Here is a 21,938-nt window from a genome sequence, read left to right as displayed (position 1 = left end):
GAGAAGGCATTAAAGAGCTAGAAATGCCCTCAGGAGGTTAGGAGATTACTCACTTTACCATGTCAGATTGCATTATTCTGAATGACTGTCGGGGCAGGGTAGTGGTGCACATGTTACAAGCACAAGGACCCAGGTTTGAGTCTCTAGTCCCCACCTGCAGGGGGGAAGGAAAGCTGCAGCTATCTCTCTCTTCCCCCTTTCCTCTTGATTTCTGGCTGGCTTTATCCAATAAATAAAGATTAAAAAAAAAGAATGACTGTCACTCCCTACCTGAGACGGGGGACTGCACAGTGTTATCTTCTCCACCTGAGTTCAGAAAAACGTCAAGGGCCTCCTGGTCAGAAATGTCCATCAGGTCCATCTGCTCCAGCATGTCGATATTCACTTCCATGGATGACATGCTGCCCGTGGGTTCTGGGGCCAGATGAGCACAAAGAGAAACAACTTTTTTTTTTTTTTTGTCTTGATTCTTTGAAACGAACATCAATTACAGTAGGCCATTTATATTGTTTCCTAGGTATGGAACAGTGCCACTCCACAGTGGTTTTTAAATTATCCTAGTTTTTTTTTTTTTCCCCCCTGCCCTTGTAACATTTCTCAATATAAATAACCTAACTTGCCATCTTAACCGGACTAGGTTTGGGCATCTCCAAGTTGGAACTAATAGCTCCCTGCAGTGACAGCAGGGAAAGGACACTTATCAAGCCACTTACAAGAAGCTGAGACCACAGTGTGTCTCAGTCTGCGTCCCCTAAGTCTCTATCATGTGCCCCCTGCCCCCACACAGTGAGAGAGTAGAAACATACATTGCTTCTACTGCCCCCACACAGTGAGAGAGTAGAAACATACATTGCTTCTACTCGTGGGTGTCTACATCCTGAAGCCTGGATCACCAGGATTGCACACTGCTGAAAGTGCACACACAAGTGGGAGTATCCCAGTGTTAGCACCTGCCCGAGACTTGTCAATGAGCTGAGAAAGGAACAGTGAGTCAAAGATGAAGAGAAACCAGGCATTTGAAAAAGGTGATTAACTTTTCAGATAGGAAAGAGTGTAACCACTGGAATTAAAAACTCGGCACAAAGTTGAAACAGAGACAAAGTGAGCAAACTAGAAGATGAAATTCCCCACTTGAGGAGGTGGGGACACAGAGCTTAGGTGATGGGTGTGATGGGGAACTATACATTGTGATCTTAATCTTATAACACCACCATTAATCATGAATAAAACCTTTAAAGAGAACTTCCCTGCTTTAAAGCAAAGAAATAAAAGAGATGGCAATGCGAAAGTTTAGCATGTTCACAGTTCTAAAAATGAGAGAATGGAAAAAATACAAGGGGTTGGGGTGGGGAAGGCACATTTATATTTGAAGAGACTGATACTTTTTCAGATATGGTGACTGGCCTGAGGTCCCAGATCTAGGAAGCGATACATATTCCAAGGAAGACAGAAAAAAGAACCCCTTAACTACAGTGCAATTAAGGAACGTTCAAGAGAAAGAAAAGTTAGGGAAGATAAGAACTAGGCTGGCAACTTCTTGATAATGATTAAAGCTGATAAAGTTCAGGCAGGTAAGATAAATGTATGAATTATTTATCAGTAGGGCTGCTGCATGCTTAAAGTTCTAGAGATTCCAGGTTTAATCCCCAGCACTAGTGAAAAAATTTAAAATTATCAATACCATTTATGACCAAATATAAGATCATGTCAGAAATCACATTACGATGAACCTACTCACCAAAGTTACGACTAAGGAAAATGTTTGTGAATCCCAGAACGACGGGAAAATAGGTTAGGTAAAATGACTTGTAAATTTCTGAATAATGTGGAGAATGAAAGGACTGAATGATGAGGGGAGAAAGGCCATGATGAAAGGTGAAGCAGTGAAGATCATTTGCAATGGGGAGGAATGTGAGAATATGATGATGAGAAGTACTGAAGAAGCCCAGCACTGAAATAAATGGCAAAGTAGGCAGTATCTTTTTAACTGGGGAGGGTGATAGTGTTACTGTAATTCAGATGCTACTGCGGTGGCAGCATCCAAAGCAAGGTAAGGTCCAGATGAATTTGACCATGGCAGTGTCATAGAACAGCTTTCCACATGACCCATCAAGAAGACCAGTGCAGTGTCCTGGAGTTTCAGGTCTGGGAACTTTTTTTAAAAGATTCAATTTGCCAGGAAGATAATTTTAAAAATTCCATATAAACATGTACATAAAAATGTGACAGAATAACAAGGTAAAATAACAAATCCATAGTCATGGAGGATGGGGTTACTACAGCTCTTCAATAATTGTTAATTAAGCAAATAAAAAATTGGTAATAGGAAATGCATAACCAACCAAATTTGATGAAATGAACACATTACACCATACTTAATATTATAAACCTTGTTCCCAAGTACCTAGGAAATGTAAAAAACTTCCTAACACCATAAACTACATCTAGAATTTAAATAATCAAAATCCCATTCATAAGTCACAATGAAGTTACCTTATATAAAAAGTAGAAAAACCTTCACAGGCTATTTAACGTTTAAGAGCACAGCTATACAGTTCACAAGTCAAATTAAGAAGTCTTAGTGGGAAAAGTTAAATGTCTAGAATCTATTATCAAAGTTCATATAATTGTACCCTAGTGAACAATCCACTAGTTTGAATGCCTAATAAAAGCTGAAAAGTTGTTACATTCAAATTGTAGACCAAACCAAACAATACCCACTAAAGCCCAGATAATATCCAAGACTGAAAGAAGAAATAAAAGATACAGGAGGAACAATAAGACTAAAAGGCTCTTTGGAGAAAGTATTTTGTGCAAGATTTATCAAGAAAAGAAAGAAAAGACACAAAAGCAAACGTAACCTCTATTGTAAAGACTGAAAAGATTACTGGGGACAGTATGCTAATATGATTTAAAATGAAATCCAAGCTGAACAAGTTCCACAGTGAACTTTTTTTTTTATAAGAAGTTTAATAAGAAGTAGGAAACCAGTGTAATTATTTTGGGGGGGAGGAGAAGGCAGCAGCTCTCCCTGTAGAGAAACCACTGGTCCTTAACAATCAGTCTCAGGGGCAAGTTCTACCCATTACTTAATAGGAAAAATGGTAATACAAAGAAAAATCACCATGTACAGGGAAAAATAATGCCATTTTGATGTCAGTTCTCCCTTCAGTGTAGAACCAAGGAAATTTCAATCAGTTTGGACAAGGTTTCTGGTAGAACTTCAAAACCTGATGTTAACATTCATACAGAAGGGCAAAAAGTCAACTATAGCCAACTCTGAATTAAAAAATGAAACAATGAAATTAAAGAACTTGGGGAGGGGGAGCCAGGTGGTGGCACAAGTGGTTAAGCACACATCTCACCATATGCAGCGGGGGACACCTCACCAGTGGTGAGGCAGGTCTTTCTCACTATCTCCCCTCCCTTCTCAATTTCATCCCGTCTTGTCAAATAAGACAGACAAAAAAGGCCACCAGGAGCAGTAGACTTGTAATGCTGGAAGGGAACCCCAGTGATAACCCTGATGACAATAAAAACAAACGACTCAGGGATTTTCCATAAAACAGTGTGTCCACCTGAATCGATACTGTCAGCACACTGGACCAACTAGTTCTCTGCTGGAGAGCCATCCTGTGTATTGCCACATGCTCAGCAGCAGTTCTGGCCTCTGTCCTTTACATGCAAGTAGCACATCCTTAAAAACAGACTTGTCTCCAGGCATGGTCAAATGTCTCCAGGGGATCAGAATTGCTTTGAGGAACCACTACTTAGTACAGAACTATAATGCAATTTAGCTCAAAGACCAGACAAACAAGAGTGGAACAAAAAAAACCTAGAAATGACAGAGATACATTAATACTGACAGAAGAATGCTGGTACTGAGAAAATGTTACTGCTATGGGGGATGGGGTGGTGAAGTTAATCTCACAGCATACACAAAAATCAGTTGGATTTAAGAGTCAAATATAAAAATGGAGAACAACACTTTCAGTATATATTAAAACTGTCCTTACGACTTTTAGGAACATGTAAGTGTGAAGTGACGGTATAAGAAACCAAGGGAAGGGGTCAGGTGGTGGAGCACCTGGTTAAGTGTACACATTGCAATGTGCAAGGCTGCAGGTTCAAGCCCCTGCTCCCCACCTGCAGGGAAAAAGCTTCACAAGCAGTGGAGCAGGGCTGTAGGTGCCTCTCTCTGTCTCCTTCTCCTCTCTCAATTCTTCTGTCTCTATCCAATAATAAATAAAAACATTAAAAAAAAAAAGAAACTAAGGGAATTTGGCAATTCAATCAGGACAGTTACCTGTAAAACTGGTGGATGAGATGAGAAAAGGCCGCAGGGGGCCTCCAATTGTGTGGGTGGGTGATATTTTATTTCCTGAGCTGGGTGGTCAATGTGTGAATGTTGTTCTATCTTTTTGTATGTCTGGGATATTTCCAAATAGTTTCTAAATAATGCAAATATGGTAAACTATCAGTATGTTAAACCTGGAAATAGTGGGTACGACATTATTTTCAGTTCTCTAGATACACTTTGAAATACTTCCTAATTAAAAACCAAGGGTCAGGTGGTGGGTGGCACAGCCAGGTGGTGACACTTATCACCTACTATGCAAGAGGGCCCAGGTTCAAGTCCCAGGCCCCACCTGCAGAGGAGAGGCTTACTAAGCAGTGGAGCAGATGTCTCTCCTTTTTGTCTCCCGTTCTATCCCTTGCCCACTATCAAAGATAAAAGTGAAAACGAGTTTCTGAGAATGGTGGAATCATTATGCAGGTAGAAATCACCAGTGGTAATCCTAGAGGTAGTAAGTCAATTAAAACTAGAAGCTGTAGATGTAGCTTATGAGGTAGGGTGCCTGCCTTGTCATGCGTGTACTACACGGGGGTGCTATGGTGGCGCAGGGGAACTCCGGTGCTGTCCTATCTTCCCCCCCCCCCCCCCCCCCCGGGGAAAGACAAAGTCGGCCCTGATTGGTGAAATCACACATGCACAAGATCCAGGGAGAAAGGGGTGGGGGGAGTAAAATTAAACCAGATCATAATGTATTTCCAAGTTCTAAATAAAAACACCGGCATGGGGAGATAATCATACAAAGTCCAAATCCTGTCTGACAACTGTATTTTGAGATATATTAAACTATCTTGGGAGACAGTGTGAATTCTAATATATGTGCATTTTGTTATGTTCCATCTTTCTTTACTGTTGATTCTATTACCTCATCCAAGGACTACCTCTCTTCATGCCAGGCCCTAGGTCCACTGTGGACTATTCCGGGCTGAATCCCCCCTCACTCATGCTCTTGGTGCAGTGTGTCATTACGCTCTAACGTGCAGGTCGAGTTTACCAGGGTGTGTGGTAAGGACTGAGAAAGCTCTCCTCAACGGAATGGTATTTGGAGGTAGGGAGGCAATTAGGGTTAGACGAGGGCTGGGCCTCTATCATGGGATTAGTAGCCTCTATGAAGCAACACCTGAGAGCTGATCTGCTCTCCCCACCATCTGAGGACTGGAGAAATCTGGCAGAACGCCCATCGCCATAGTCCTGTGATACCAGCAGCCCTCTCCCCAACTTGCCTCGTCTCTCCGCTATCTGCAGGTAACCTGTGGAAAGGTACTGTTCCATGTCTTGCTGGAAGGCTTCTTCAAAAAACTTTTGTCGCTCCTTCAGCTTCATTTGCTGGGTATGCTCCATTTCCAGCACCTTCTTGGTGTGCTCTGCATCTAGTTCAGCTAAAGAAATGGAATAATTTAAATCAGGGGAAAAGGGACTGAGATGGGAAATGGGATTAATCACCTACATATATTTACCCTCTAAGCTGTGTCTTATGTGCTTGCCAAAGCCGGGCTGGTGTCCCTACTGCAACACAAGGGGTACCCCTAACCCCTCCCCTTTTGCCTTCCTGTTCCTTGGGCGCACTGGAAGTTCCAGGCCTTTGCACGCGCTATTCTTTTTGCTTAGAACAGCCTGCCCGCTACATTTCCCATTCCTCACTCACAGCGATTAGTAATGGCAGGTCAGTAGCAAGTCATAAAGTCAGCAGTGACAGGTAAAGGTGCTCTTGGAGAGCTGCAACCACAGGTACTCACCCAGCTCAATTTGTTAAAGACCAAGTTTGTAATCACTGTGGCATATTGAAAAAAGTGTCTCATTTTGGCTTTTCTATTTATTAACCATGCCACCAGGCTTACAGTCAATTAGCTTTCTGAGCCTTGTGTTACTCTTCAGAAACTTGAATGACAGAAATAGAGGGCCAGGCAGTGGTGTACCGGGTTAAGTGCACACAGTACCAAGCACAAAGACCCTGGACCTGGGTTTGAGCTCCTGTTCCCCGATGACATCTGCTGTGCAACTCAGGCATCAAAGTTCGACATCCTTGAGGAAACACTCACGAAAGACATGTCTCTGATATCTGATTACTGTAAAAAATGGCGACTAATCCCTAGCACTGCAAAAACGGTATCATCTGTTTTCCATCTACACCATGCCTCGGCCTCGCGTGAGCTTAATGTGCAGCTTGGCGATACGAGAATCCGGCATGAAGCCCAGCCAGTCTATCTTGGCGTTACTCTCGATCGCACTCTGTCATTTCACGAACATCTCATAAAAACTGCAGCAAAGGTGGGCGCGAGGAATCCCATCACTGCAAGACTGGCCAGCTCCTCATGGGGCGCGAGCGCTTCCACACTACGATCATCATCTCTGGCATTATGCTATTCCACTGCAGAATACTGTGCCCCAGTATGGTTCCGTAGCCCCCATGTCCACTTGGTCGATTCCAAATTATATTCCTCCATGAGGATAATTTCTGGAACCATCCGTTCCACCCCGGTTCCATGGCTGCCAGTTCTTAGCAACATCGCCCCGCCAGATATTCGTCCGGATGCGGCATCATCTAAGTTCATTTCCCACGTCTACGCTCGACCGGACCTGCCAATATACGCGGATATCTTCGCCCACCCTGTCCAACGCTTGACGTCTCATCACCCAATCTGGTCTCCTACGCCTACACTGAACTTCTCTGTTCCAGACTCTTGGAAACAGAGCTGGCAGTCAGCTGAGGTAAAGAACAAACACCTCATCACAGACCCCTGCAAGCGTCAACCTGGCTTTGACCTAGCACGTTATGATTGGGCCCTCCTCAATCGCTATCGAACAGGCGATGGCCGGTGCGCCGCTATGTTCCATCGCTGGGGAGCCAGAGACGACCCGAACTGCCCCTGCGGCTACAGACAGACTATGACCCACATAGTCAACGACTGCCACCTCTCCAGATTCAAAGGAGGTCTCGAAACTTTACATCAGGCTCAACCTGACGCTGTTGACTGGCTACGGAAGAAGGGCAAACGCTAGAAGAAGAAGAAGCAGGAATGCTTCATGAGTGGTGAAAAAGGTTTTCTCTTTCTTTCCCTCTGTACTCTAGTTCCCTCCCTCCTCTCAATTTCCCCGTCCTAGCAAATAAGATGAGAAAAAAAAAAAAAAAGGCCACCAGGAGCAGTGGATTCATAATGCCACCACAGAGCCCCTGGAGGCAAAAAGAAAAAAAGGGGGAAAAAGAAAATATGGGAGCAAAGGAGTAGTATAATGGTTATGCAAAAGACTTTCATGTCTGAAACTCTGAAGTCCCAGGTTCAATCCCCCACACCACTGTAAGCCAATGTTGAGTACTGCTCTGATAAATAATAAAAAAGAAATACAGGGAGTCGGGCAGTAGCACAGCGGGTTAAGCGCACATGGCACAAAGCGCAAGGACCGGCCTAGGGATCCCGGGTTGAGCCCCCGGCTCCCCACCTGCAGAGGAGTCACTTCACAAGCAGTGAAGCAGGTCTGCAAATGTCTATCTTTCTGTCCCCTGTCTTCCCCTCCTCCCTCCATTTCTCTCTGTCCTACCCAACAACGACTTACATCAGTAACAACAACAATAATAACTACAACAACAATAAAAAACAAGGGCAACAAAAGGGAAAATAAATATAAAAAAAGAAATACAGCCTAATTATTTTAAAAAACAAGTGAAATAATGTTGAAAGAATTTAATAACTAAAAATGAGCAATAATCCTGAGTTGGTATTGCTAGATAAATTCTGTATATAGTCAGTTTTACAGCTTCAGTATGTTCCTCATCAGTAAATAACTCCAATTTCCCATCCTATAAACACTTTCTAGGGGCTTAAGTTTTCCTCAAAGCAAGCATGGACAATATAAAAATGAAATTAAGATCATTATACCATTAGTCAACTTGTACATAAGTAAAAGTAATTTCTAAATTTGCTTTTAGCTCTGACTTCCTTGGTATCGCATACAGAATTCCTCTTTACATAACAATTCAACCCCCTCCAGGTCCTCCTCTGCCATCAAGTTCCAGGACCTGAACCATCTCCCCAGAGTCTTACTTTGGTGCAATATACCAAACCCAGTCCAAGTTCTGCTTTGTGTTTTCTTAGTTTTCAACTTGTATCATTATCATTATTATTATTAATTTAACAATGACTGACAAGACTGTGGGATAAGAGGGGTACAATTCATACAGTTCCCACCATCAGAGTCTGTATCTCGTCCCCTCCACTGGAAGCTTCCCTAATCTTTATCCCTTGGGAGCATGGACCAATGATCTCTATGGGGTGTAGAAGGTGGCAGGTCTGGCTTCTGTAATTGCTTCCCCGCTGAACAGCTGAACATGAGCATTGGCAATTCAATCCATACTCCCAGCCTGTCTCTCTCTTTCCCTAGTGGGGTGGGGCTCTGGGGAGGCTTTTTTTTTTTTTTTTTTTTTTAAAGCAGGTTTCCATTGTGTAGTGGTTATCATGCTCACTTAACAAGAAACCACCACTGTTGGGGACAGGCCAGGGAGGTAGCTCAGCCTGTGTGAGCACATAACTTCATCGGAGGTCCCAGAGGTTATAGATTCAACCCCCAGCACTACCTATAACAGAGCTGAATAGTTCTTTGATCTCTAACTATATCTTCTTTTATAAAAAGTAAGTACGGGGCCAGGTGGTGGTGCACCTGGTTGAGTGCACATGTCACAATGCGCAGGATCCAGGCTTGAGCCCCAGTCCCTATCTGCAAGGGGGAAGCTTTACAAGTGGTGGCGCAGGTCTGCATGTGTCTCTCTCCCTAGCACCCGGCCCCATTTTTGGCTGTCTCTATCCACTATATTAAAGATAATTTTTAAAAAAAAAAACATTTCTTTAAAAGTACATAAATGCTAAGGTCTGGGAAGATAGTACACCTCTAGCACAATACTTTTTTAAAGAATATTTATTCCTTTTTTTGTTGCCCTTGTTTTTTTTTATTGTTATAGTTATTGATGTAAGTCATTGTTGGATAGGACAGAGAAATGGAGAAAGGAGGGGAAGACAGAGAGGGGGAGAGAAAGATAAGACACCTGCAGACCTGCTTCACCGATTGTGAAGCGACTCCCCTGCAGGTGGGGAGTCAGGGGCTTGAACCAGGATCCGTATGCTGGTCCTTGTGCTTCGCACCAGGTACACTTAACCCGCTGCACTACCACCCGACTCTTTTTTTTCTTTTTACCAGAGCACTGATCAGCTCCAGCTTATGGTGATGTGGGGGATTGAACCTGGGAACTCAGAGCCTCAGGCATAAGAGTCTCTTTTCGTAATCCTTATGCTGCCTCTTCCCCCCTCCCCATAATAGACCAGGTTCACCACCATAAACCAGAGCTGAGCAGTGCTCTGATCTTTCTCTCGCTCTCATTAAAACCACATTTTTTTTAAACTTAAAAAAATATTTATTCCCTTTTGTTGCCCTTGTTGTAGTTATTATTGTTATTGATGTCGTTGTTGTTGGATAGGACAGAGAGAATGGAGAGAGAGAGGAGGGGAAGACAGAGGGGAGAGAAAGACAGACACTTACAGACCTACTTCACCACCTGTGAAGCGGCTCCCCTGCAGGTGGGGAGCTGGGGGCTCAAACCAGGATCCTTAAGCCAGTCCTTGCGCTTTGTGCCACGTGCAATCAACCCACTGCGCTACTGCCCGACTCCCTAAAACAATCTTTTAAAAGGAAGCAAACATCCATGTTTGAAAGTGGTAAAATGATGGAAGAACATCTGAAGGAATATTTCAAATCTACAGACTTAATAGCACCTGAAATGCATCAAAAATATAGAGAGCACATCCTACAAAGAAAAACTGATCTTTTTTCACATTTAAGATGTCATTTATTATATGAGAGAATATACTTGCCAGGCAAATATAAAGATATATAAAGGAACTTCAGAAAAAAAATAGCCTTAAGTTTAAAAAGGAAAAAAAAAAAGCAGTAGTTTTTCTATAAAGAATCAGCAGTGAGCCTTTAATTCCATTATCAATCCAGGCCTGTGTCTCCTTATTTTTAAACTTCAGATCATTATTCAAGTTTTATCTGACTGTAAATCCCACTTTTGCTACCGCTATCAATGTCAAATGGGTAATTGCTCAGAACAACAAAAATTCCATTACCAGTGAAAATGGTATGATCATTTATGTTTTAATGGGACATTAAGGGTGACACAAGATAAATGAAATATTTAAAAAGAATCCATCAAGTTCATTTTAGGAACAGTGCCAACCTGTTCCATAACCAAACCTTCCAACTGAGCCAATAAGTAAACCAACACAGAGTGAGGTGTTAATGACTGAAATGGCCCTTACACTACAGAAAGGAAATGGATAATGTGAAGAAAACCAAGATAAGCCTCCATACTAAAAAAGTAAATGAGCATCTAACCTCAAAATGTCAAGAAACAAAATTTAGTTAAATACAATTGAGAAAAACACCTACAAAATATTAAAAAATGGAGAGTATTTTTCATTCAAGACAAAGGCTGTACTTTCCCTTTGTTTTTTTTTTAATCAGAGCATGCTTGACTCAGGTTTCCAGTGGTGTGGAGTATTGGGATTTCAGAGTCTCAGGCATGGAAGTCTCCTTGCATAACCATTACGCTATCCCTGCAACTTAGAGACTGCAATTTAAATATCTGCACTTCAAGTAATTTATGAGTTAGAGTATAATTTGGATACTAAAACATGTAATGTGTGATATGACCAAGGGAGAATTGTGGTTCCTCTGTAAGCTAAGTATCATTCCAAATGGTCTTCAATGAACTCTTAACTGATAACACTATTATCACCACTGAAAGACCAAGCCAGATTGAGTTTAACAAGAAATTAAACCTGCTATTTTTTTATATTTCTTTTTTATCATCTTTATTAATTGGATAGAGACAGCCAGAAATCAAGAGAGTGATAGAGAGGGAGAGAGACAGAGAGACACCTGCAGCACTACTTCGCTACTCGCAAAGCTTTCCTCCTGCAGGTGGGGACTGGGGGCTCGAACCTGGGTCCTTGCGTGTTGTAACATGTGTGATCAACCAGGTGCACCACCACCTGGCCCCTAATTTTTTATATTTCTAATTGTTTGAACTTATTCAGTAGGTTTTCTTTTAATGCATGAACAATGCATGTGCTTTACAGAAAACAAACAAAAAATTTTTTCAATCATAAAAAGCACAAACAGTGGCTAGAGATGGCTCACCTGGTCAAATACGTGCCTTACCACATTTGAGGGCCTGCACTGCAGTCTTGGCACAACAGGGGTGAAGTGGGATGATACTCTGGTGTCCCTCCTTTAATTCTTTTTCTCTCTCCCTCTCTTTCTCTGTCTAAAATAGTTGAACTGTGGAGGGTACTCAGTGGTGGTATCATGCATTCATGAGGCAATAAGTCATTCCCCAATGTTGCATTAAAAAAAAACCAGCACAGCAACAACAAAAAAGACACCTGTAGTACTGCTTCGCCACTTGTGAAGCTTTCCCTACATGTACAATCTAGGGGCTTGCCATCACCCAGCTCCCTAATGATTTAAAGATACGAAATTGCAATTTTCAGTTTTATTTTGCTTTGCTTTTTTGTACCACTAATGAAAGACTTATTGCAACTATGTCCTTAGGATTCTGTCAAAAGATATACAGGCTGAGGGAGATAGCATAATGATTATGATAAACACTTTCATCCCTGAGGCTTTGAAGTCCCAGGTTCAATCCCTCACATCACCATAAGCCAGAGGTGAGCAAAGCTCTGGTCAAGATATGTACAGAGCAGTCCTGTACAACTGTCCTGAGCTTCCCCCACCCCTGCCCCGTGCTAAGGTCTAAGATGATCATGGTACAATGTTATTAACTCCTGACACCAGCACTATCTACAGTTTATTCAGATTTTGTCAGTCACAGACATACTTATGTAAATGTGTATGAGGTCTCTGCATTCTTTTAAAAAAATATTTATTTAATCCCTTTTGTTGCCCTTGTTTTATTGTTGTAGTTATTATTGCTGTTGTTATTGATGTCGTCGTTGTTGGATAGGACAGAGAGAAATATAGAGAGGAGGGGAAGACAGAGAGGAGGAGAGAAAGACAGACACCTGCAGACCTGCTTCACTACCTGTGAATCGACTCCCTTGCAGGTGGGAAGCCGGGGGCTCAAACAGGGATCCTTATGCTGGTCCTTGCGCTTTGTGCCACGTGCACTTAACTCACTGCGCTACCACCCGACTCCCTAGGTCTCTGCATTCTAATCACACTCTTGTGTGATTGCCACAATCTAAGATATTCAACTGTAACATCACAAGACTATGAGAGGAAGTTACTTTCTTATAAACACATCTCCCACCACTCCCACCACATCACTAATCTGTTCTCCAAATGTACAGTTAGGTTATTTTACAAATGGTACATAAGTGGAACGATGCAGTATAAATCCTTTGAGATAGGCTTTTTGCATTCAGTATTTTTCCCCTGAAGATCACCTAACCTGCTGCACACTTCTGATAACTTTTTCCTTTTTATTGCTGAGTAGAGTTTTATAGTATAGATGCACCATAGTTTGTCTAACTAGTCATTCAGTGAATACTTGTTCCCACCTTGACCATTGTGAAAAAGCTGATGTGAACATCAGTGTGCTTGCAGTCACTTGAAAATAAGCCAGACTTCTCCAAGTCATATGCTTAGGAATGCAAATTGCTGAATATAACTGGAAGTTTTAGTTTAGAAACAACCAACCAAAATATTTTCAGAGTGGCTCTTGCATTTTCTCCTCCCACAACTAATATGTAAATGACCTAATTCCTCCGCAGAGAAGGACTCTCTTCCTATTCCAAAGCATATGCCTATTAGAAACAAGTTCAACCTCCCCTTAAGTATTGGTATTTTTCTAGAGGCACTTTTATGTTCCTAAAATATATATACATACTTAAATTTAGTAATATATATATATTTCAGAAAAAGTTTATCTATGAACTGAGGACAATGACAATACAGCAATGACAATACCATTTTATTAAAAACCCATCTACTCTGCATTTACTACTGAACAGTTACATTCTACTTCTATCAGTTTTCAAAATAAGACATCCTTGACCATTTTTAAAGTCTCTAAAATTTTATGCTCCCATATTAAAAAATAAATACAAATTGTGCCATACTTACCCAAAAATGTATCTTTAGTATTTTCCACAATTTTTATACATGCATTTTTATAGTATCAACTTGTTTCCACAATTTTTCTAAAAAAATTTCTTTATCAATAATTACTTTCCAAGACAGACATATTTTTATGCCATACATTATGTCTATGAGTATTTGAAACTATCCAGAGCCCATATTCCTCAAAATCGCTGGGGAAAACTGTCCTGTGCATATTTAACTTATTACTATCACTTTTTGCCAACAGGGTTATTAATGGGGCTCGGTGCCTGCACCACGAATCCACTGCTCCTGGAGGCTATTTTTTTGTTGTTTTATTGTTGTTGTGGTTATTATTATTGTTATTGATGTCATTGTTGTTGGATAGGACAGAGAGAAATGGAGAGAGGAGGGGAAGACAGGGGGAGAGAAAGACCTGCTTCACTGCTTGTGTAGTGAACTCCCCTGCAGGTGGGGAGCCAGGGGCTCAAACCCGAATCTTTACACCAGTCCTTGCACTTTGCGCCACATGCGCTTAACCCGCTGTGCTACTGCCCATCCCCCATATTTAACTTTTATACAGCTTAAAAAGAAAGTTAAATATACTTTGACAGAACTCTCATTCACCTTTCTTTCAAATCTTTCTTTCTCTCTCTCTCTCTCTCTCTCACACACACACACACCGCTCTTAAATTTACTGAAAATAAATGGCACTTTAACATATAACTATGAAAGCATAATCCTTACCTAAAGTATAGTAGTTCAGAATAATGGCAAGTTTTTCAGACAGTCAGAATAGATAAATCTTTTAGACAACAAAGAATTCATGGCAACTCCTATGAAGCCTTTGTAAAGTTCAGTATTTCAGAACTACTACTGAAACAACTGTTTCCTAAACCCATGGTACAGGAAACAAACATCATTCTAGTATCTGGAACAGAATCTAGCTTCTAGGACATGCTTTAAATTTCTCTCAGTTACCCTGAAGAGATGACCTCTATGTAGAGTATGAACCATCTGGATGCTGCAGAAACACTATGTGTACAAGTTTGCTGAAACAACAGAAATGTTCAACTCTATATTATCTTTTATGGAAAGGGGACAGCAGCCTAAAGAACATCAGGTAGCTGTGGGTCTCTGAGCAAACCAGTCACCACCCTCCCCATCTCAAACTGTCCATAAATTAAATGGCAGGGGGAAAAAGGTGAGGTTAGGATGATGGAAAAACACTGATTATGTAATTTCCAGTACTTACGTGCTATAATTCTTTTTTTATTTACTTTTTTATTGGGGCAGGAATAGGACACCCTAACTCTTTTTTTTTTTTTTAATACAATTACATGAAAACCAGATCACCAGTAAGGAATTCAACACCTTTTGAATTAGACAGTGACATTTAATGAAAATTAGATTAGAAAAGTTGGGGAGAAAGCATAATGACTGTGCAAAAGATGTTCATGCCTGAGGCTGAGGTCCCAGGTTCAGTCCCCAGCACCACTATAAGCCAGAGCTGAGCTCTGATCCTTTTGAGTCTTTATTTCTGTATATCTCTCTCTCTCTCATTAAAAAAAATAAAGAAAATATTTTTTTATATTAGATCAAATGAAGATATCTATCTATGACATTCATTTTCCTCAACATTTTATTCCTTATGGGATGATTCAAATTAAAGAGTTTAAGATGAATGGATAATGACCACAGTGTCAGATGGCTTGAGTAATTTAATTAACTTGTTTAAACTTACTGGGCCAAGGTGACAGGTATGGTGACTTGGGGTGAGTTCCAGTAGCCTCCAGAATGCTATACTTCCTGGAAGGGGAATCACAGCAAATAACTACATGGAGAACGTAAGTCAGAGTTTAAAGGAATGTTTCAACTCCTTTTGAGTTGTCTGATACATAATTTAAAAAATACATTTTCTGTGGAAAATAGTAAAAATTAGCTAGGCTAATTCAAGTACATCTAAACCAAATAGAAGCTGAGCTACACATTAATGGTCATGGTCTGGATTATGGAATCTAGAAGAATCTTTAGCTACAGGTATTGAGAGCCATGTTTTCCTTAAAGTTGCCAAAAGTATGTATTTGTTAACCACCCCTTAACGCTTTATTTAAGCCTAAATATTTTTGTTTAGGCTAACCCAAAACAAGACTTTTATGCCTTTCTTAAAGGATGCGCAGATATGTCTTTTTATTTGCTTCATCAGGTTCCCATTCCTATATACATTAACAAGAGTGTTGACATGAAATGTAATCTACAAGGCATGTATGTTGACTGTACTCAAACACCTTTTCCCTTAAATTTCTGTGACATGATGAGAAGACATGCAGAATAGAAGAAAAATTTGAGAAGTGTATCTAAGAATGAAAATCAGGAGAACTGAATTCAACTCCTTTTGAAAGAGCTATTGTGTAAAATGTTCACAAAAAATACTTCTGTGAATGCACTCTGTTATAAAATGCTGTATAAAATACCAGATGTATGTCATGTTGTCCCATTCGTTGGAACAACATGACATACATTTTTAAAAAAAGAAAAAATAAATGAATAAATAAAAAAATAAAATAAATTAAAATAAATTAAATTTAAATTTAAGAATTAAAATTAAAATTAATTAAAATTAATTTTTTAAATTAAAATTAAAAATTAAAAAAAATTCCAGTCAGAAGCTACCTGTTATAATTATTTATTATAATTATAATTATTTAGGCAATAGCTCAGTTTCCTAGAAATTTTAAGTCACAGTGGACACTTTCCCTAAACTGTCCTTGGGAAATAATTCATAGTTATTTAGGAAGGGGGTTTTAGATTGCTATAGGAATCCTTTTAAAAACTATAGGAATCCTTTAAGAACTCCAAGGCTGTCTGTCTCTCTCTTTTTATTTTTTAATGTTTATTTACTTCCTTTTGTTGCCTTTGTTGTTTTATTATTGTAGTTATTAATGTTGTTGTTGGGTAGGACAGAGAGAAGTGGAGAGAGGAGGGGAAGACAGAGAAATGGAGAGAGGAGGGAAAGACAGAGGGGAAGAGAAAGACAGACACCTGCAGACCTGCTTCACTGCTCTGAAGTGACTCCCCTGCAGGTGGGGAGCCGGGGGCTCAAACCGGGATCCTTACACCAGTCTTTGCGTTTTGCACCAACTGTGCTTAACCGTCTGTGCTACTGCCTGACTCCCGGCTATCCGTCTCTTTGTAATCATATAAATGAAATCTAGGGAAAGAAATAGAAATCAGTTAGTGAAAAGGTTATGGACACAGTAGGCCCATAATAGAGTGAGTGCTAGGCCCTGTGTTCAGTTTCTGATTCAGGACTAGGTATAGCTAGACAATTTGTCCTTTAACCCAGTTGCAGATGATGCTGATGATGCTGATGATGCTGATCCCAGAACCAGACTTGGAGAAACACTGCTTTAAGTGAACCATATATGCATTATCAAGTCACAATTTTTACTTCGGATAAACATTTATATAATGGGAAAAATATATAAAATCAGGAAGCTGGTACAATTCATGGAAGTAACAAAAGCATCCTCTCCTCAACTCTCCTTACAATACCCATGAATCATTTTAAGAAGGAAAAACTCTGACAGCAACCAAATGAATAATTAAAAACAAGGATTCCCTCCTGGACAACTCTGTAGAACCCCTGGCCAGTCCCTCTGGAAAGGGCTAGTGGCTTCAATACAGCAGGAGGGTGGGCTCTAGTCCCCTTTAGTCCTAAATCTTAAATCATTCATTCATGTAAAGTAAAATTACATTTGCATCTTAAAAGAACAGACAAAACTCAGGCAAATGAAATACACATACCCAAAGTGCTACACGAGAGAGAAATAGCTATGCCAACAAATATAAGAGAGATGTAAAAATATTATGATCAATGATAGAGACATATTTGGGACATATTGCTCCTATACAAACTTAGGAATAGTGAATGTTTTAAACCTATGGATTCTGAGAAAACTGGAAAGGCAGAAAGATCTTTTTAGTCTTCCCTTCCAACTCCCTACCCTTAGAGACCCGAGATTTTTCTCATGGAGCAGAGAAGCATCCTCTCCAAAGACAGAAGGACCCTGAGAAAAATGCGTGCGTGTGTGCAGGCACAGGCCCGCACGCGCAAGCACGCACGCGCGCGCACACACACACACACACACACACACACACACACACACACACACACACACGCTAATTTCCCTCTGTTTATCACACCTGCTTTCTATTCTTTGTCCCACATCTTTCCACGAGAGTTCCATCTGCATTCAACATTGCACAAAACACCTAAAACTTTAACTGCCTTTTTAATTTTCAGTTCTTCAAGAAGCCCATGCATCATATAAAAAAATAAATGTGTATTTTCCTAAGAGACTGATGAGAATTTTTCTCTCTCTCCACATAACCATGACAAAATAATATACTAGGGCGTTTTTAAAAAATCTTTTTTTAGGTTTTGAATATCCATTAATGTTTAGTTCTAAATTAATCAGCTTTTTATACTAACATATTTAAAAGACTAATCTGGGGGTCCGACCTTTAAAAGCCTGGGCTCCCTGATCAATAAAGAATCTAACTGCCTCACCAAAAAATAAATAAATAAATAAAACACTAATCTGATTTTAAGTTATGTGTATTATAGACACCAGGATAAAAGATGAAGTTGTTAAGTATCAAACTCTGGTGAGAAAGATAAAATTATTTCATTTTCAAAAATGATGAAGACATGAAAAGCTATCTAACTTTTTTCCTAGTAATTTTTGTTATTTTGTTGTTACCAGGTTTATTGCTGGAGCTCAATGCCTGTATAGCTCCACTGTTCCAAGTGACCATTTTTTTATACAGGGTATGAGAGAAAGAGAGAGGAACAAAACTGCCCCACCAATCATGAAGTTTTTACTTCATGGGGCCTAGAGGCTTGAACCCAGGTCCTCAAGTAGTGGGGCCTAGAGGCTTGAACTCAGGTCCTCAAAGATAAAACTTGTGTGTTCTACCAGGTGTGCTAGGCCTCCTAGCCTCTCTAGTTATTCTAATAACATAACTATTATCACTATTGTTTTTTGTCATCACTGTGGTTTCAGGCCTTCGGGTGACTTATTCAGATAGACAGAGACACAGAGGGAGGGATGGAAAGATTCCACAGTCCAAAAGTTTCTCTGAGTGTGGTGGGCCCGGGCTCAAACCTAAATCATGTGCATGACAAAGCAGACAACCTCCCAGGTAAACTTTCTCTCTCTCTCTCTCTCTCTCTCTCTGTTAAAGAAAAGATGTATATTTATGGGAGGGAACCTATCCCCTCCCCTACAGACAATCAAGCCCTTCATAAACAACTACTGATTATTATGTCTGCAGTGGCAGAGGATAAGGGTAGAGGGGGGTGTCTCGTGCATGTATGCTCTCAGCACTCCTGAATCCTGGTCAACATTTTCATGCAGAGTCTGGGAGAGACACGACAGCACTGGAGCTTTCGTGCTATACTGGAATTCCCACATGGTGCCAGGCCTTGAACCTGGGTGAGACATGTGCCACTTCCAGTGAACTACCTCCAGCTCCCTACTTCAATAATGTTAACATTATACAACAACAAAAGCTAGATCATTAGAATGAATTATTAGATTCAACCAGTATGATAAAGGATATATTAGAAACAAATGAGTAAAGAGGTTTGTAACAGATGATATGCTATTAAAGTTAACTGGTGACTAGGCTTAAGACAGTTCACAGCATAGGGTTTGTGCCTTGCCATATACTTGGCCCAGGTTCGAGCCCTGGTACCACATGGGAAGTATTAAGGCACCAGAGGGATCTCTAGTGCTGCAGGGTCCCTTACTCTCTGTGAATGGAAAAGGTGGCTTGGGAGTGGTTATGTGCATGAGGCCCAGTTCTGGAAAAAATATTGGTGATCAGTAAAATCAATTTATTGGCAAATCATATGAAGTAAGCAAATGAATAACAAAATGCCCAAAGCTCTGCGTTCCTAAGTTCATTCTCCTGTACGTTAAATGAACAAAAAATAGTCTTAGAAAGCAATCTGATAGCATATATTGAAACCTACAAAAATTCAATTTGTTTAGTGATCCTTCTTTTCAAGATAAATGCTAAATATATAACCCAAAGTAAAAAGAGTTGTCTATATAAAGCAGCTCAGTTCTATATTAGATGACGTGTCTTCTTCATGAGTTACCAAATGGTGATTAATAAACATGGTCACTGCTTTTTGCACAGAGACACCACCATCAGTATCTTACTGAACTGCAGAAAATATTTGCAATTACATAACCAACAAGTATGAATACTCCAAAAATATAAGGAAAACATAATCCCTCTGCAGGGGAAACCTTCAGGAGTGGGGTGGCAATGCTGCAGGTGTATCTTCCTCTCCCCTCCTTCTCTCACTTTATGAGGGGAGTGGGTAAGAAATGAAATGGCTGCTAGGGGTGGTGGAGCAGCACAGGCACACTTTATAATGCCAGTGGCAAAAAAAAAATCCCCCCCCCCCCAATTTCTACTGTTTGACTTTGCTGCCAAAGAAAACTTAAGAACAAATTAGAACTATTGGACATTTTCAGAGTATAAATGGTGATTTCACCATTTTCAGCCCATCTTGGATGGAGCTAGAACAAATCATGTTAAGTAAATAAGTCAGAAACAGAAGGATGAATATGGGATGATCTCACTCACAGGCAGAAGTTGAAAAACAAGATGAAAAACCACTAAGCAGAACCTCAACTGGAGTTGGTGTATTGCACCAAAGTAAAAAACTCTGGGGTGGGTGGGTGGGTGGGAGGGAGTAGTTCAGGTCCTGGAACAGGATGGCAGAGGCCCTAGTGGGGGTTGTATTGTTGTGTTGAAAAATGAGAAATGTTACGCATGTACAAACTACTGTATTTACTGTTAACTGTGAAGCATTAATCCCCCAATAAAGATATGTATATGTATATGTATATATCTTAAGAACACAAAAGCCAAACACAACCTTTGCCTCTAACATTTGAATTTACAGTGGTGTTGAAGATACTTCTTCAGTAAGACAATTCTTGTATCTATGGTAACAGTGACTTAGATGAGTTGCTATTTTATAAAAGAATTTTAAGGAATATCCCTAAACTAAATCCTGTGTCTCAGAAAATTTGGCAGCAGCAGAGAAAAAAGAAATGGTATAACATTTCAGCAGTTCTAAAAATGAGGAAATATTCAAAACAAGCACACACCAGGAAGGAATCATATTAAGTGGTATGAGCACTAAGTGAAGGATGAATACTGGCTGACTTCACTAACAAGTGGAACCGAAGAGACAAAGAAAGGGAAAACACAGGGTGAAACTTAGACAAGGAGGAGTTAGGAGCTAAGAGGATATGGGGAGGGGAAGCACAGTGCACAATGGTGGAGGACCGCTTTAGTTGGTGGTAGGAGTGGTGTGAGGAAACTTACCATGGGGAGATAAGAAACTGTACTTGTGTGGCAACAGCTGTCTTATAAACCATCATTTTCCCCAGTAACATGAAGTTAAACAAAGAAAAGCCTGTTGGTCGTGACTGGGTATGACACTGAAGGTTAGTCATCTTTAAAAAAAAAATCATAAAATAAAACTGAAAGATATTTAAATTTTCACTCTTCATTAAAGCACAAGGACTGGCATAAGGATCCCGGTTCGAACCCCGGCTCCCCACCTGCAGGGGAGTTGCTTCACAGGCGGTGAATGAAGCAGGTCTGCAGGTGTCTGTCTTTCTCTCCTCCTCTCTGTCTTCCCCTCCTCTCTCCATTTCTCTCTGTCCTATCCAACAACGACAACAACAATAATAACTACAACAATAAAACAACAAGGGCAACAAAAGGGAATAAATAAATAAAATAAATATTTTTATATATATATTTCTATAACTTTTTCACCCAGGACAAGAAACTATTTAATAAATGTGAATGATTTTTTACAGCAAGCCCCTGAGATTAGTTCCACTATTACAATGAGGAAATAGACTTAATCTCTGGTTGCTTTTTCACAAGTCAGAGGAAATGTAAAACACAGTCAGGGGGAAAAAAAAAACATTTAACAAGTTTATGTTTGACCCTACAACATACATACACACAAACAGTGTCAAAGGAATACGACTTTCGGGTCTATAAATAGAGCATTTCTATATGAACAAGTATGAATTTTTTCTCTTGAAAAAGGATCTGAAATATGGAAGTCCAGAACCGCACAGCCAGGGTGTGCCGGCAAGTGAGGTAGATGTGCAGAGCAGGGCAGGACTTGTGTCAGAGCTCACTCCTCCCTCTAATATGTGGCCTCATGGGGGTCGGGCGGTACCGCAGCAGGTTAAGCGCGCATAGCGCAAATGGCAAGGAGCGGTGTAAGGATCCCGGTTCGAGCCCCCAGCTCCCCACCTGCAGGGGAGTCACTTCACAGGCAGTAAAGCAGGTCTGCAGGTGTCTGTCTTTCTCTCCCCGTCTTCCCCTTCTCTCTCCATTTCTCTCTGTCCTATCC

At 40.5% G+C, this 21,938-nt stretch overlaps 1 protein-coding gene across 1 annotated transcript in view; it reads right to left on the bottom strand.

Annotated features, from left to right (window-relative positions):
* The window catches only part of DTNBP1 (dystrobrevin binding protein 1), a 112,668-nt gene that overhangs the window by 961 nt on the left and 89,769 nt on the right, over positions 1-21,938 (bottom strand). The window contains exons 8-9 of the mRNA XM_007539268.3: positions 5,578-5,733; positions 271-414 (exon numbers count right to left, since the gene is read on the bottom strand). Of these exons, the coding sequence (XP_007539330.2) occupies positions 271-414; positions 5,578-5,733 (300 nt within the window). The remainder of the gene's footprint in view (positions 1-270; positions 415-5,577; positions 5,734-21,938) is intronic.

Source organism: Erinaceus europaeus, chromosome 4 (assembly GCF_950295315.1).
Source record: "Erinaceus europaeus chromosome 4, mEriEur2.1, whole genome shotgun sequence".
Taxonomy (NCBI): Eukaryota; Metazoa; Chordata; class Mammalia; order Eulipotyphla; family Erinaceidae; genus Erinaceus; species Erinaceus europaeus.
The sequence above is the reverse complement of the archived record's forward strand: the minus strand, read 5'-3'. Positions and strand labels throughout refer to the sequence as shown.